Source organism: Phlebotomus argentipes, unplaced genomic scaffold (assembly GCF_947086385.1).
Source record: "Phlebotomus argentipes unplaced genomic scaffold, Phlebotomus argentipes genome assembly scaffold_4, whole genome shotgun sequence".
Taxonomy (NCBI): Eukaryota; Metazoa; Arthropoda; class Insecta; order Diptera; family Psychodidae; genus Phlebotomus; species Phlebotomus argentipes.
This window is the reverse complement of record NW_026776174.1, coordinates 4,486,611-4,503,594: the sequence shown is the minus strand read 5'-3', so window position 1 is coordinate 4,503,594 and position 16,984 is coordinate 4,486,611. Positions and strand designations below refer to the sequence as shown.

Here is a 16,984-nt window from a genome sequence, read left to right as displayed (position 1 = left end):
ATAGTCATTAATCTGCTGTTCAATTGGCTGCTAATTCTCAGTTTAGTTACGAATTCAACCCGCTGGCATGCAATTATTACAAATTACAGCATAAAATAAACAAAACATCGCGCAATAATTTGATTTCGTTTCTCTCCCTTTCTGCACACTCTAAGCATCTTCCACATCTACCACCACCTACTTCATGTCTCCTCACTCGCTCCCCATCCATTCTCACATCATTTTCTCAGCCTCCACTTTTGTGCCAATAATGTGGCCATAGCGCAAATAATATTGATGACTATCGCCGACATAGTTGCTGCACACACGCGGAGCCAGTCCAGATGCCGCAACATCCATCGCCAAGGATACATGAGCTTTTAGTGTAAAAATCACCCCGATGAATCAGGAATATATTGATGTTTAACCACACTTAGCGCGATATTATTTTGCTCAATCTAAAACTGTATTTTTAACACCAATAAATTCATATCTTATTTCAGGTTAGGGTTCGAATCCTCCAGTGATTTTCAGATTATTAGTATTCAGAAGACATCGTTCATATCGTTAGAGTAAATTTGAGGGCTATGAGATAATTTATTTAGCATTATCTCTTGATATTTCTACTTAATAACACTTTAATCTAAAACATTTTTAGGACATCTAAGACAGATCACAATGTGAGTGAATATAAAATTCTGCACAAAATAGAGGAAGAGTGTTGGGGAAAACGTTTCGATATGATCGGGAAATCAGTAATCTTCATTTTCTCAGTAATCGCCTTGAAATCGTGCTCTGCTCGCCTCTCAACTCATTTCTGCGCATTTCTACAGTACATATTGCCGTAGGAGCATTTCCGATCGTGGCTAAATTTGCATATCACCGTTGACTATGTGGCATGACTTTGAAAAGTGCCGCCAAAACTTATCGATGTCCCACTTATCACGTTCCACAAATGTGTGTTCCACAGTTCATCGATTGCAGGTGTGCCTGTCCCACCGCAAGAGGTCGCGTGCAGTCTTATTCAATCTCGCAGTCTTGCTCGGTGGTTCCTGACTTTTCTGTGCAAAAAAGCGTAAAATTCCATAACATTATTCATCAATTTTTCTACCGCATCATCAAATAGCAACTGGTAATGTATGGGCAGGTGGAGGTGTGACGAAAGGGTGGCATTTTCAGTGAGAAATTGGTGAAATTCGCATTGGGCTCTTTGTGATTGACAGAGAAAATGGCGATTGTTTTGTCACTCGAGGGGTGATCAGTGTGAAATTGCGTGTTCAAATTGGAAAATTGAGTTGGAATCGGAGGAATTGAGGCGAGTTTGGTTGCTTGGATGAAGAGTTGTGGAGACGTGACAGGGCTGATGTGGGGAAATGCAAGGGAGAGGTTCTAGTGAGCTTTTGTGTGGCCCACGAGGCTGTTGTCTGTCCCTATGAGAGCCCCTCTGTGTCAGTTATTTGCGTATTACAATTCCCAAACACCTACGAAACCAGTACGCTGTGTGTGGATTTCTTCACGATAAAAAAAACACGTCTCAAGGCAAAATCCAGCTGATTTTGCCCCCGCGATTACTCACTATTTGCGTGATTCTTCATACATCTTCGCTGTTGGAAGTGATAAGTTTTTGGCACGAGTTGGTAAGAAGATAAATTCCATTGTGCTCATTTAATTGAATTAATGATTCATGGTTTTGAGTGCAGCACTTCTCTGGGCCTCAATTGTCTTGCACTGTGCCGGAGATCCGGAGCTTGCATAGATATATTCCCCATTTATCAGTGTGTCTGATGGAATTGTGGGGCGAAATTGCAGTGAGTCGTCATTTTGTTACGTCACTCATGGTCAGATATTGAGGAAGAAAAACAAAGAATTTGTTCACTTCTCGAAATGGCGAGTCTCAAGATTGTGTGTGGCGGCAGAGGAGGGCGATCTGAGGAAGTGTGTTAGTCCAGTTCAGGGCGGAAGGAGATGTGCGGAGGGGCAGAGAAGAGGAAATGTGTTTCACTTCCCCGCTGGAATCGACCAGAAGAGGGCAAAGGACAAAGAAGTGAAGAGAGAACTTGGAAGAGAATCAGAGCCCACATAATGCAATTAACTGAGTGTCCATTGTTGGAAGTAGGGAACTGAGTGTGATTGTGAGCTGGGCGATAGCGTGATTCCGAACAGCTTTCGCTGATAAAGTGTGACACATCTGCTGACGTCTGAGTTTGTGCCAATGACTGACGCCCCTTTCCACTCTCTCGCTCTCTTTGCAGATTGTGATCATCTCGCGAGAATGGCCACCAGGAAGAAAGTGCTGCTGAAGGTGATCATCCTGGGCGACACGAGCGTGGGCAAGACGTCCCTCATGAATCAATATGTGAACAAGCGCTTCTCAAATCAGTACAAGGCCACAATCGGGGCGGATTTCCTCACGAAGGAGGTGGTCGTGGACGATCGCGTGGTGACAATGCAGATCTGGGACACAGCGGGTCAGGAGAGATTTCAATCACTGGGAGTGGCGTTCTACCGCGGCGCCGATTGCTGCGTGCTCGTGTTCGACGTGACTGCGCCCAACTCATTCAAGAACCTCGACTCCTGGCGGGACGAGTTCCTGATTCAGGCCAGTCCCAGGGATCCCGAGCACTTCCCTTTCGTCGTGCTGGCCAACAAAATCGACTTGGAGAACCGAGCTGTAAGTTGATCTTACCTTTCGTGCATTCGAGTGGAACCACAGCTCGCGAGTTGACATAACATGTTAGCAAACAATTATAGGATGAGGCACAACAAGGGAATTTGTTAGCTGCTCACTTTTCGATACTTTCTCGGGTAGCTTATGATTCATTCGTGATATTGCCTGAACGTGTGGTTGTTTTTGTGTGAAAGACGCAAAGTCGCAAAAAGCCATTAACAATCGTAAAGAGTATTGGTTGCATTTTATTAACATTTAGTCTTGAAAACAAGGGTAGAATATCATATTGTGTTAGGGTCAATTGCGTCTTTATATTCTGTAATTACTGCTGAGAGCTTTTAAAGGCAGTACAAATGAAGATTTTCAGCCATTTGTCTATGAAATATTGCATAATTTAGCAATGAAGGGAGAAATAATGAGAAACTAAAGACGCTTCATTGTTCTTATGTAAATATTCTTAATCAGGGAGTGTGATACTAAGTGTGCATATTTGCTCTTTACGCAAGAACCTGATTATCAATGTTCTCTCATTAAGAGCATCTGTACAGAATATTCTCCATTACTTTCAAAGCTTACGTTGCAAAAAACTACTATTTTGTTAAACCTATCAAGCTATTTTCCCATAAAGATAAGATTACAGTGAAAGAATGTCGTTTTGTTTTGCTCACTTTGCCAGTAACGTTGAAATTTTCCATTTGCAGGTATCGAGTAAGAGGGCTGATCAGTGGTGCAAGTCGAAGAATGACATCCCCTATTTTGAGACGTCGGCGAAGGAGGGAATCAATGTGGATTTGGCGTTCCAGACCATTGCCAAAAATGCCCTCGCCCAGGAGAGTGAGGTGAGTATCTCAAGCATCAGTCATTCCTTCACGAGATCCCGTCTAAACACTCCTCTCTCTCTGCACTTTCAGGTGGAACTGTACAATGAATTTCCAGACCCGATCAGCTTAACTAGTTCAAATAATCGTCCACGAAATTCGGACAACTGTCCATGCTAATAAAGTGAACAGACTTTCAAAAAAATGAATCAAATAACATAATGTTAAATTGCATACAAAAAGGTAACATACAATATGATGATCAGTGTTACGAAATGGAAAGTCTGCGAAATCAATCGGTTCACTTCTCTCTATATATTTCCCTTTTTTTGTGCAAAATCAAGCAGAAGTGAAGCTATATTATTTTGTTTTTCATCAGTTTTCGGTGAAAGATATCTCGTAAACAACAACAACAAGGAAATGTAATACTGATCCAGCGACATTTCACAGTGAAAACGGAAATACATTTTATAAAATTACAGTGAAAAGATATACCATTTTCAATGGAAGAAAACAGTAGTTAATCACTCAATTTCAATCAAAAATCCGTGAGTGGGATTGCACTTTCCCTTAAATGAAATAATTATTAAAGTAAATATGATAAATAGAACGATAAAGTGTACTGAGGATGGGGAAAATGTGACAAATGAGTGAAAAATCCGTAATTTTGGGCAATTTCTTGAGCGACAGATAAAATATTGCGCGATATTAAAAAAATATTTATATTTTATGTTATGCATACTGTACGAAAGCATGTTTCAATTGATAAAATAATGATCGACTGCCTGTTGGTCAATATCATACGATGATGAGTAGTGTGTGGATATGAGAAGAAAAACAATTGATCGACCTTTTTGCCGAAGAGAAATTATCACATTTACTATTTCTTGTTCTCATAATGGGTATCTTGTGTCCCGATAAAGCAAAAATCACCGTAATTGCGTCATTTTGTTCTCAAAAATTACAGCAAAGTAAAAGAAACAGTAATAAAAACAACAAAGCTCTGTAAATAAAATAGGTAAAATGTTAGATAATTTTTTTTCTTGATTTTATAATGCATAATTTTTATGTTAGGAATTCAGGCAAAACTATGAGTGGTAAATTATGTTGCTAAAGCCGCATGGAGTAAATTGGTTATAATATACACATTAATACATTCTACTTTATAAGAAATAAAATTAATTCCAATAAAAGACCGCTTGTTTTATTTTCTTACAATTGTTATTTATTTTCTCAAAGTGCGTGATTTTTCGGATGCAACTTAGCTTAGACAGGTCAGCAAATGTAATCAACTAAATCAACCACAGCGGAGACCCAATTTGCCTTTGTTTCCGACTTTATTTTCTCTTTAGGAGGATTTGTAGAAGAATTCAGATGATTGCCACATTTCAATGGACTTGGAGACGATAACATCAGACATTTCCTGGTCATTCTTCGCCTGAAAAACAAGTATAATTCATTGAAATTGTCCAAAATCAACAGATATTTCACTTACGTTCAGTTTCTCGATGCATTCAAGGAGAGAGTCGATATCTTTACACTTGTAGATGCTCCTCTCAAGCTTACTCAGCATTTTGTAGAGGACAAAGGCGAGAATTTGGAATGATCCGCCGATTATCTTGTCCCACACCTTGGCCAGGGCTGTTTCATTGAGAACTCCTGAGAAACAGGTGACATACCACCGATTCAGAGGCAGTTTCTGCAGCAAATTGTGGGTTTCCAGGTATCTAAAGAGCTCTTGGTTGTTCTTCTCGAAGAGAGAAGTAGTCAAGGTGATCAATTTTGGCAGGTCCTTCTCAATATCCTCTGTAATCTCGTAGAATTTCTTCGCCATCCAATAAATCTCCACTTCGTCGTCGAATAACTGAAGCAGAGTCTCGGAAATGCCAATAAAATTGTGTTCAGTCGTGGAGATGTTGAATCCCAAGTGGAGTCTCTTGGTCTCCAGCAGCCACATGGCGTATAAAATACGGGATTTCGGCATCTTGGCTTCATCCACAAGTCTCATCATCTTTAAGGCATGCAGGAGATCATTGTAAACAGCTTTCCTTTGGGTCATAACATACTGTAGACTGTTTGTGTACATCGGACGAATGTCTGCAAGACAAAAGGCTTATCATTTCACGATTACAAACAATTACTTTATGCTGAGTGATACTGACTCAACAGTGAACACCAGAGAAGACTCCTGTGTCTCACGGGAACAGCAAATCTAATGCAGAACTGCTTCAACTTTCCCTGATCCACCAACTTTTCCTTCAACAAATTCTCCAACTTATTCGTCTCGCCAACACCGCGACATCCCACTTTCTCATAGTAAACTGACCGAAAATTCCTCTCATCTGTTGCCATATTGGCAGATCTAAAGAAAAACGAGAGAAAAAGTAGCGGAAAACTGATGAAAAACTCCCTCAATTCTATTGTTTACATTCTCCGCACAGTGACATTTCGTGTACTAAAATTCGCCGCCATGTGCATTCGGTCTTCCGGACCACTTTTCATCAGGCAACTCTCCACAAGTTTTAGTTCACGTCGCAAAGTTTTCTTGTGCCATTATTATTTTATTTTAATGTTGTTTTAACACTTTATTTGGATATTTAAACACCCAATTCAGGTAATTTATCGCATATGCTTCACTGTAGTGTGTAAATATTTGCGATGAGTGACGAGAATGGGGTGAAAATGTGAGAATATTGTGGTGTCCTGCACCTGAGCCAAATGGTCGCACTTTTCTATCCTAAACACCTCATTTCGTAATAATTCTCCACTTGATTTCACTCTCTGCTCTCGTGGCGCATTTTCCATTCGCCAGATAAGCGGAAAATGAGTCTTTTCCAAGTGCCCGCGAGTGCAGCGATGTGTGTGAGGGTGGTGAGGCAGAATGGGGACTATTTTGGCATTTTGCAGCAATGAAAATGTCAAAAGTGGCCAGAAAATTTGCATAAATATCAACTTTACAATGGAATCCCACTTAATTATTCAATTAATGAGTGAGAAATTGTTTACATTGCGCACTACGTAATGCCTCAATTGCATAACACACCGATTTCCGCGAGCTGCGTGAAAAAAGTCTCAAGTTTAAGGTGAAATTCTTGACTTTGGACGGTGGAATCCTTGAGGCGGAGCGCGATGTACTCAGAGAAAATGCGGTGCCCCGAAATTAGGAGTTGATTCCTCGTGAATATTTCACAGCGACTCCTCAAGTTGAATCGGCCGGACAAATAGTTTTTTTTCTCACTATACTTGTCACAAAATTACACTTAATTAGGCGTGTGTTTGAGACAGAAAGTGGGGGAGAGAGAGAAAAAAGCCCACAAACTTTACTGGTTCATGGCCACATTTATGTACGTTTCGTTGAAGTATATAAAATCATTTTAGTTTTATTTCTCTGTGTCGTGTCGTGTTTTTCATTATACGCGCTCACATCGCGTATGGTTGAATAGAAAATAAATGAATTTGCCTGGGAGATTATGTACAAAAGTGGGGAGAAGAAGGCGAAAAAAAAGGCAAAGATATACTCATACAGCGGTGAAATTATTTACCCAAATGCTTCAACACACGAAAGAGAGTCTGCCAAAATTTGTGTCTGAATTTCTTTGCATATTATTTTGTTTATAGTAATAAAATATATGACGAGCAAAGGCGAGAGAAGGCACAAGAAGTGCCCCGAGAATACAGAAGCTGTGCCACATCCTCGGGTGGCTTTCAAAATATGCAAATTTCCCATCCGCACGACTGAACAGTGGAAATATCCTTGAGTCCCGGCAAAGAAAACTCATGCCAGAAGGTAGAGAGAGAGAGAGAGAGAGAGATGGCAATTTTTCACCCAGAACACTCGCAGAATACTCATTGTTTCGTCCGGCACAGCAAAGTCATGGGTTAGATTTCATCGCGCCCTAGCGCAATTAATCAATAAATATTTTTCGATATGAGTTGAGAAGCGAGAGTATTACATAAAGTTGAAGAATGATTTTATTTTTATACACATTTTGATTGACCTTTTGCGTTTAAACGGCAGAGTTTCGTGTCAAGTTGAAAACGCGAAAAATGGTTGAGCATTAGCATTGATAACAAGTTGACGGGGGAAAAAAAGACATGACAGAGCCAGGGAGAACATAAAGACAGTAAATTGTACAATTTGCAATCGATCGGAACAGTCCTAGGAATATGTATGTATGTATATTGTACATATTTCAGCTGAACTCAATGCTGATAAATAAGATGATCGTAAAATCCTACAAGTCTCGTCATATGCTTTCTGCTTTGATTTGCTCACGAAATATGACAAGCGTATGCTTTCCAGTATGTTCAGGGAATTCCGAGAAATGTTTTTCTACTTTCACCAAAATAAAGCTGAAAATTTAATTATCGAACACATTATAACAACAAAAAGAAAACCCTTCGGCAAGAGTCTGAAAAAGTAACAACGACGAAATATATGCACATAAATTTAGTGTTTATTAATTAGTTACTCAAATGTTTTCAGTCGCTTTTATGCCGCTGAAAGCTGTAATAAATGATTCATTGGTGGTGTACTTAATGTGTGTTTGAGAGTACTTCAAGTTCACTTCTATCGCAATTCAGTGTGTGTTTTATGTTTAATTCTAACGACAGATTGGAGAATATAGATTTTTATTGGGGAACTTTCATATTTGTAATATTGCAACTTGAGAAGAAAAGCAAACCATACTTTTAGAATGAATTCTTTTTGCAAGCTTCTATGGCACATAATATGGTGTGAAGTATGTCCACAAGGTGTTATGGGATGATGTTGACATAAATGTATACTGTTTACACTCGATCATTATTCAGGCCTAAATGAGGTGTGAAATGATAAAAATTCTTCGAAACAGATGTTTAGTATTTGCGATATCATGTTTAACGTATTATTTAGCGAATCGATAGAAAAATCAATCACCCACGGAGAGGATTGCGTCAATTGTGTCGGTTTTTTTTTGTCATCGCGACATAATTGTATATAATAATAATAAAATAAAATCTGTCGCAATGAATAGAGAGATGCTAATAATTGCGAGGAGTTGAATTTGATGAGAATAGTTCTGGAGGTGTGTATAGATTAATTCACATTTTGCGTAGTTCTACATTGAGAATTATGCGACAGATTTGCAGTGATCGCGTCTCTGGCTTGTGATCGTGCAGTGGTGAAGCTTTGGTGGTTGTATATGTGGTTGCGGCTATATTTACATTTAATGACATTACGCAATATTTCAATAATAAATTCATCTAGAGCTGCTTGTTTAAGGAAATTCAATTGAAGTAGATTACTGAGGGAGATAATTGGAGTTATGGGATTTGTGTATAGGCCAATATGGACGTTGCATTGCGAGGCTTGGACGTCTTGGGAGATTTATTGAATATACTTAAGTACAATTTAATGGGTAATCTTTCAAAGATTTCGCCCCTCATTGTGTGTTTGTGTGTGTGTGTGTGTGTGTTTGATTGAGCCAGTCTCAAGATTTTTTCCGCTGTGTCTTCTGCAAAAATTCTTATGTGCGCAAATTAATTCAGACAACTCACGTACATGTGTATTCTCATAATTCTAAAATATATTGCTGGTATATAAGAATTTTTTCTTTGATTCTCTGGCCCATACACAAGAAAATGTGTGTGAAGATTCGAGAATTTTTCTTCCACGACATTTCTATCTCACTCGCTTAGTCTCTCCTCTCTTTCTGCTATTCAATTGAGACTTTTTTGAGTCTTCTCTATAGAAACACTACTTTCAAGCAACAATTCTCGTCAGTTGCTTCTGAGCTTGGTATCGTGTTGGAGTGCTGTTGATGTTTTGTACGGAGAGCGCGAAGGGAGAGAGGAAAATTGCTCAAATATTAAGTGAAATAGAGAAGAGAGGAGAAAGAAAAGTGATATAATTTTTCGTTTGGGAGGTTTATCGATAGAAATAATACGTTTTTTTCTTCTCTGACCTTAGTTCTTTTTAAATTGCCTGATGGCTCTGAAAACATTATTTTTTAAAGTAGCAACACAATTACAGGGATTTTTTTGTACATGAAGTGTAGATGGTTGTCATGATAGAATTTTTGGTATTTAAAATAAATAGAATGCAGTGAGCAAATATGAAAATTCCGAGGCACTTTGATATTTCTCCATAAAAAACTCGATAGAAGTTTGTTCAGGAAAGTGACGCAAATTCCAAACCAACTCTCTTCGAAATATCCAACGAGGAATGTCTCCAATGAACAATTGGGTGGAAAATTTGGTGAGAATTGTAGGCATAAGGAAATTCCTTTTTTCTCAGACATAGAAATGGTAAATTTTACATACAGTAGGCGGCTGAAGAATGATGACAGGAGTGAATCTATGCATATGAAGTAATTTTGCATATCAATGTGTTGCAAGCTAGAGTATTTGCTTAGAATAGAATTGAATCAAGGGGTTTTTTTTTAGAATCTCATGTGAATAGTTTTGATTTAAAGATGTGCAGTGCAATTTGTTTCTTTTCTGATTGATTCTCACTGGGCTTTTTGGTAGTCGCGGTGGCGACAATTCTGCTACTGAGTGTATGTATCAGAAAGAGGATTGATAGAGTCAAAATAGCATTTGAATAGTGTGTTAAGTATGGGTTGTTTGGGTGTATGAGCCACTTGGCGTGTCAGTATATTCCCATTCTCACCATGACTGTCACTCTCTCTTTCGCGAGAATAGAAAGTAATATTGCCAGAATGTGGGAAAAATTAACAGGGTGGGCATATATATATTGGGGGATATTTGTAAGATTGCTTAGTGGAGTGGCAAAAGGCGAGATCTTGTCTCGAAAGCCGCGCTCAATTGCGTGCCATGGAACACCCGCTTTGGTCAGTGTGATATTCTTAAAGTTCTCTCGTGATTGGGAGTGATGTGTGGTGGTATGTAAATGAATTCACGTAGAAGAGAGAACGTCGCGGCTGAACTAGTGGTGGGGAAGGCACAAAAAGTGGCAAACACAGAACTTTTAGAGTGTTGTATGAATGATGATTATTTAAATATAAATGAAAAGAAAAGGAGGGGAGGGAATAAATAAAAAAAGAGGCTCACTCATATAAAACACACAGACTGGTTTACCTTGAACTTGGCCGTGAAAGAGAAACACCACACAACAGACACATTTACATTATTTAGTATTTGATCGCGCATTGATTCGCCGAGTGTGGTGTTACATCTCTTTCGCACTGGTGGTTTGCTTTTAAAATAACAGTTTTTATTAATTTCTTTTCTTCACTCAATCACTCTCGATCTCTGTCTCACACTGTTTTTATATGCAACGATATACGTGCTATATATTTTCGGATCTGTGTCTTATTATACATTAAACATTTTGTCAAAAATAGCCAAAGGAGGAGAGACGGCAAAAAATTGGTTTCCACAATGGTTTTAAATGGAGAGAAGCAAATTGCACACAAATTTTTTACACAACAAATCGCAAACAGAACAGAGCGAAGAATCGCGATTCTAGTTTTACGACTAATTATGGCTGTTAGCATAATCTGGTGTCTTGTTTGGCATCTCGGGGATTTTGGGAGGCAAAGAAAAAACAATTGTTATGTTTGCCTTTATGTAAAAGTTATAAAGTATTTAAATTGTGTCTATATTTTAAATTTTATGGAACTTCATATGCACATGACTCAACCATATACAAAACTCAGGTTTTATTAGCAATGACAAGATCATTATAGGAGGTGTGACAGATGAAAATGATCATAAACGCAGCCGGTTTAGCAGCATTGAATCATTCTGTGTTAAGAAAAAAAAATCTGGAATCACGAGACACAATAGACAAAATAGCGTCCGGCCATTGAAATTCTAATGGCAATTGTTTTATAGTCTGTAAAGAATGTTTGATTTCTTTAAATTGATGTTTCACTTTCAATGCGGAGGTGTTAAATGTGTCTGCAGGTTTAAAATAAGATGATTTTTTTGGCCTTTGGCAAACTAAGACGAATTAATGATGATAAATTGAGAACCTCGTGAGCTTATAATCTTCCATTGGGCAAACTTCTGTAAATCACTCTAAAATACACAGAAAATCGCTAACGTATCGAATGGCATCCGGATCTTTCGTGTTCCTATAGGAAACATGTATATAGAAAAGTATAAGTGATTGTTTTCTGTATACAATCTGAGCACTTTTCTGGATGCTTCTCGTTTGCACATTGTCGTGTAGAAATGCTGCAATTAGCTGACCCTTGCATTGACGTCTTCTAAAAATGTATTTACGACATAATAACAAAGATTGTTCGACGTGATTGCGTTTGAGGCGTAAGCGCACATCTTTTTTAAATTGTTTCGTAAGAATATAAAAGCGTCATTCATACGTGAATATTGCTAATAATGTAATATAAATATAAGTGAAAAAAATGTTTAATTAACTTTTCTTGATATCTCGATAAATGCTCAAATCGTCATATATGTATGTATGTTTGATGATTTTGCCTCACATGCAGAAGAGTGTCTGCAAAGAGCAAAGATCGTTTCGGAGGCTCGTCTCGATATAATTCCATATCGAAAGCGATAATTGATAAGATTGTGTAATCTATAGAGTTGTGATTGTGAGAAAAAAGTGCCGGCAAATGGAAGAAAAAAAATTCTCCCAAGTTTCGCTTGACTAATTTACTCATTATACGAACAATCGGGAAATAGATGAAGTTTTGGATTACAAAATTTGCCGGGGAAAAGCACATGAGAAGAAGGAATTTTTTTTTGAGAAACATTATGAGACAGCCTTGAAAGATTCAATGAATCTTTCTCACTTACATGTGTTTTGTCTCTTTATTTTACTTTTTTTGCTGTACCATTTTCAACTAAACATTATCCAAATGTCGCTGTTTGCCGAAAATAACTCTTGTGGGGGGCAAAAAAGAACGCGTTTTTCTTCATATAGTGGTATATAAGAAATGAGATTGTTTATTTTGTCTAATACACAGTGAAAAATCTCTCTTTGGCAAAGGTTCTTCTCTCACTGTTTCTGTCTCTCTTTTCTCATCTTGGCATGTGTGTACTTTGCAAATAAATCCCCCAAAACAAGTGGCTTATTAAGTAAATTACAATCCCAAATCATGTTCAATTATTTTAACACACCAAACACGATCCTGTGTCTGCGGTCGCTTGTTAAAGTCTTACTGCCATGACTGAGAAGAAGTTGCAAAAGGCTCTGCCGAAAGGCTCTTCGTTTTATTTTCTTCTTCTTTTTTTTGTTTAAAATGTAAAATACATCATATGGCAAGGCGACGAGAATGATAAAGAAGATGGAAGGATGGCAAAAATTCTGTCTGGGTCTTACATTTGGTGTATTATTTCTTGAGCTATTAAGACAAATTGACTGAAATTGCTCTTATTTTTCATTGTCAAAAAAAGACTCACATTCAAGGTCTCACTGCTGAGTTGTTCAATATGTCTTGTTGTAAAATTTTCATCAAGTCGTTTTTTTCATTGTCTATTGTCAGATTTTCATCTCATCGAGACCCACTTAATTGATGATTGAAAAGAGAAAAAAGGCGTCTATTCAAGCGAATAATTAATTATTGATAGTCATCAAACAATTTTTTGCAGGCGATAATTTCTCTGAAAATGCGTGTGTATTGTCTGTATGGATTAAAAAAAGGCATTGTTTTGGTGTTGGATGTTGAAAAGAAGATGTCATGAAGTAAAAACAATAAAAAGTATAGGTACTCATGATTTATGAGTTCTCGCAAATATAAAATTAATCGAAAAAAAGATATACACTGTTTTGCGAATGAATTACATAATAATCAATATATAATTGAGGTTTCATTTGCATATTTCTATGGTCCTTAGCGTATTACGTAATGCGCGATACTCATTTTTTTTTAGCTGGAAACGAGGCACGTAAAAAGAAGCACATAATTTATACAAAACTTAAACGAATCACTTTGTTACACCTCCTTTCTTCTGTTCTATTAAAATCACTTAGACTCACAGAGAGATCATAGTAAATTGCTGGTAATCTGATGTGTTGTACATAGTGGGAAAACACAGTATCGTGCGACCATTTAATTGATACTGACCACAATATGAAAAATCCATTACAATTTTATTTCTCTTTAATTGATTTCTTATATTTTTGCCCTCAAGGTTTCTATGATGGCGGAGGAAAATGGAGCTAGAATCAAACAAGAAGTCGATACAAATTCATGCTGCAGTCCATCTCCATCGTCGGCAACCAATGCCCACGGTGTCAACTTCAGAACATCTCCAAATTCAACAGTTAGTATCGAAGTTGGAGGAGTTTTGTGATAAAGCAACGACTCATTGCCATAATTTAGGTGGATGATCTATGAGTGGAGTGATTCTAGAATCAACATTTGAATCTTATGTGCACAGAACCAATTTACGTTGATAACAGTGCAAATAATCTTTGAGCTGTCTTTTTGCTATCCAGAATTATGGGGTGCTGTAGATCATGTGTTATTAAATTTGCTAGACAAATGGAGTCTGGAAATTGAATGGGAATGATTTTCCAAATAGGAAGAGATTTGCACTCAATGATTTTCTTCCGTGGTTCTTTTTTTTCTCAGAACTGTAATCAAGAGCAATGAGTTTTGTTTTAAACAGCTACATTGAGATACAATTCATTGATAACATGTATTTTCTATCCTCTCTAATCAGATTGAGTACAAAGTGACGGTGCTGGATCAGGGTAATTCGTCACCAGAATCACCTGATGGTCAGTTCTGTAGTTCCACAACATCAGCCTTGGGTGAAATTTCGAGTGATTCTATACAACAGAGTACAATAAAGGAGGAATTGCCGAGGTGAGTGTGGTGATTAATTAGGGATTCAATTGATGATGAAGTTACATGGGAAACAATGTTCTTTTTTGGCAGGAGGATCTGTCTTGTTTGTGGCGACACAGCGTCTGGTTTTCACTATGGCGTGGCGAGTTGTGAAGCGTGCAAGGCATTCTTCAAGCGAACCATCCAGGGCAACATCGAGTACACGTGTCCGGCGAATAATGTGTGCGAGATCAACAAGAGGCGTCGCAAAGCGTGTCAGGCGTGCCGCTTCCAGAAATGCCTGAGAATGGGCATGCTCAAGGAGGGCGTCCGGTTGGACAGAGTGCGCGGTGGAAGGCAGAAGTATCGGCGCAATCCACTAAACAATCCCTATCAACTGCAATTACCTCATTCGAATGCCATCTCCTCGGGTGGCACAACACTCGAGGACAACAAGATCCTGGAGATGCTGTCATCGTTCGAGCCAGATCCGCTCTGCGTGGGACACGGCGGGATTGACCTCATGAATCGACAGATGGATGTGAAAGTCTTCATGGATGATCGTATGGGAGTTGATGCTCAGGAAATGCTTAGCGTTTTAAGTGATTTGTATGATAGAGAATTAGTCAATGTAATCAGTTGGGCAAAACAAATTCCAGGTAAGCACTTTCAGTCATGAAGAAGCTGTGAATTTAGCTCTGAATGTGTGCTTTTCTCATTAGGCTTTACAGATTTACCTCTCAATGATCAGATGAAGCTACTCCAGGGAAGCTGGGCAGAGATTCTCACACTACAGTTGGCTCATCGGTCAGTGCCATTCAATGGCAAGCTGTACTTCGCCACAGACTTCTGGCTTGACGAGAGATCAGCCAAAGAATGTGGTGCCGTGGAACTGTACAGTCATGTAAGTTATTCTGTATAGAGAAAATCCTTCGTTCACTCTTAATTAATTCTACGTTCTGGTTCTACTTGCAACAGTGTGCCCTTACAATTCAACGTGTGGAAAGAATTGCGGCCAGCAAAGAGGAATATTATTTACTTAAAGCTCTTCTATTGGCGAATTGTGATGTTAAATTGGACAATTATGGAGCTCTGAGGAAATTCCGGGAGACAATTCTCAATGCACTCAATGATTGTGTTTATGTGCTGAGGTAAGATATATTCCCTCACAGCACGATGTTAGATGAGTTGTACGCTGAATGCGAATTAGCATTTTTAGGCATAGACTTAACAATGTTTTCGTAGCATTGAAAATATTTGTACAAACAATCTTGCTCAGCATTATTGACTTTAAGCATTTTTGCATGAAATTGTGCATAAGATCGTCAAACATTTGCCACTTGAGCATGCCAATGCTGACAGAGTTGTAATGGATTTTTTGCCATTTGCAGGCATAGCTCAGCCGTTTCTCACCAGCAGCAGCTGCTCCTTCTGCTGCCGGCTCTCAGGCAGGCGGATCCCATAATCAGGAAGTTCTGGAGCCGAATTTACCGCGAGGGAAATGTCACGATGAATAAATTATTTCTGGAGATGCTGGAACCAGTCTCACGGTAGACATTTTGAGTTTCTTCCATGAATAAAATCATGAATTCTCTTCTTGTTGCAGATAAAACTTAAGAACGCTTCTTCAGAATGGCGGGCATGGAGATTATTGGGGAGTTTTTGAACTGGGATTTCATTAACATATGGATGGGATGTGATCTTAAGAGAATATAAAGAAGGAAGTTTGAGCAATAATTGGATAAGATTGACGAAAGAGAGTTAAAACTGATTGAGAGCATATTGTGAGAGAAACGTATAATTTTATTGGAATCTCTTTATTGTAGATGCATTGGTTTTTTTCTATTATTCTTCTATATACAAAATGAAGTATATAAAGTTATCACAGTTGAGAAATTTTACCAGCTTCACGATTATTTAATAAGCTTAAGTGAAAGATAAAATGGTAGAATCAAGCTTAAAGTTTAAAAATTGACAAAAATTTCCATGGAAAAATCTTAATAATTTTTAAGACTAAAATATTTTGTCAATTGAGTACAAATTTGAGATGATGGAGAAATGGTTACATTATAATTCTCTCTTCTTTCAGCATAAAAACGAAATTGTCTCACTAAAATTGCAATATAAAATCTTTATCGTTAATAAATGAATTTATAATTTCATCCTCTAAAAATTAATACGTTTATAATATTGTGGATAAAATTACATGATTTTAGGGCTAAACAAAAATCATTGCGATATAGAAACACATTTTAGGAAGATTCTAATTAGAGAAAAAAAAACTATGAGAACAATTGCGTTAAAAAATTGTAATTTGCAAGCACTGTGATAGATATTAGGTGATGTATTTTTTATGTTACAGATGATTGATTATAATTTTTACCAATGAAAATATTTGAAAAGGCAAGAAATGAAATTCAACCTACACAATTTCCAATCTAATCCATGCAGTGTACAAGTCAGATGGTAAATGCAAATAAACCTATATAATTTTACTACCGAGCAAAAGTAACACAGAATTTAATTCTTCTATTTTTTAAGCAAATATTTCACTTTATTTTTGTTACTGCATAAAATTCTTTTGTGAATTTATCAATCACTTTTCACAGTATAATTCCTTTAATTCCAATGTTGATTCTCATCCCGCACTTCATGAAAAAAATGGTTTCTCTTTTTAAATTCAGGTTAATTTTTGGCAAAGTATTTTATTGTGTAATATATTATGTCAATAATAATTTTACAAAAATAAAACATTAATAATTATTCTTTTT

At 37.6% G+C, this 16,984-nt stretch overlaps 3 protein-coding genes across 5 annotated transcripts; 2 read left to right on the top strand and 1 right to left on the bottom strand.

Annotated features, from left to right (window-relative positions):
- The first annotated feature begins 804 nt into the window (after nt 1–804).
- Nucleotides 805–3,673, top strand: LOC132258636 (ras-related protein Rab-7a). 2 transcript variants are annotated; one of them, XM_059756028.1, is made up of 4 exons: nt 805–1,111; nt 2,232–2,650; nt 3,349–3,486; nt 3,559–3,673. In XM_059756028.1, the coding sequence occupies exons 2-4, from the start codon at nt 2,252–2,254 to the stop codon at nt 3,643–3,645; spliced, it is 624 nt and encodes a 207-aa protein (XP_059612011.1). In that variant the 5' UTR covers nt 805–1,111; nt 2,232–2,251; the 3' UTR covers nt 3,646–3,673. The 2 variants fall into 2 exon arrangements, with proteins under 2 accessions (XP_059612011.1, XP_059612012.1); XM_059756029.1 differs by lacking the exon at nt 805–1,111 and adding an exon at nt 1,118–2,156.
- A 1,117-nt stretch (nt 3,674–4,790) lies between these two features.
- On the bottom strand, nt 4,791–5,986 carry LOC132258634 (TBC1 domain family member 7). The gene is made up of 4 exons (XM_059756027.1): nt 5,894–5,986; nt 5,628–5,827; nt 4,961–5,562; nt 4,791–4,903 (listed from the first exon to the last, which is right to left on the bottom strand). Exons 1-4 carry the CDS (start codon nt 5,965–5,967, stop codon nt 4,814–4,816), a joined length of 966 nt encoding a protein of 321 aa, XP_059612010.1. The 5' UTR covers nt 5,968–5,986; the 3' UTR covers nt 4,791–4,813.
- On the top strand, nt 5,969–16,963 carry LOC132258633 (steroid hormone receptor ERR1). Of its 2 annotated transcripts, none has more exons than XM_059756026.1 (8): nt 5,969–6,079; nt 13,573–13,704; nt 14,107–14,252; nt 14,325–14,872; nt 14,936–15,117; nt 15,192–15,364; nt 15,605–15,763; nt 15,820–16,963. In XM_059756026.1, exons 2-8 carry the CDS (start codon nt 13,579–13,581, stop codon nt 15,821–15,823), a joined length of 1,338 nt encoding a protein of 445 aa, XP_059612009.1. In that variant the 5' UTR covers nt 5,969–6,079; nt 13,573–13,578; the 3' UTR covers nt 15,824–16,963. The 2 variants fall into 2 exon arrangements, with proteins under 2 accessions (XP_059612009.1, XP_059612008.1); XM_059756025.1 differs by lacking the exon at nt 5,969–6,079 and adding an exon at nt 9,078–9,703.
- Nucleotides 16,964–16,984: the final 21 nt, after the last annotated feature.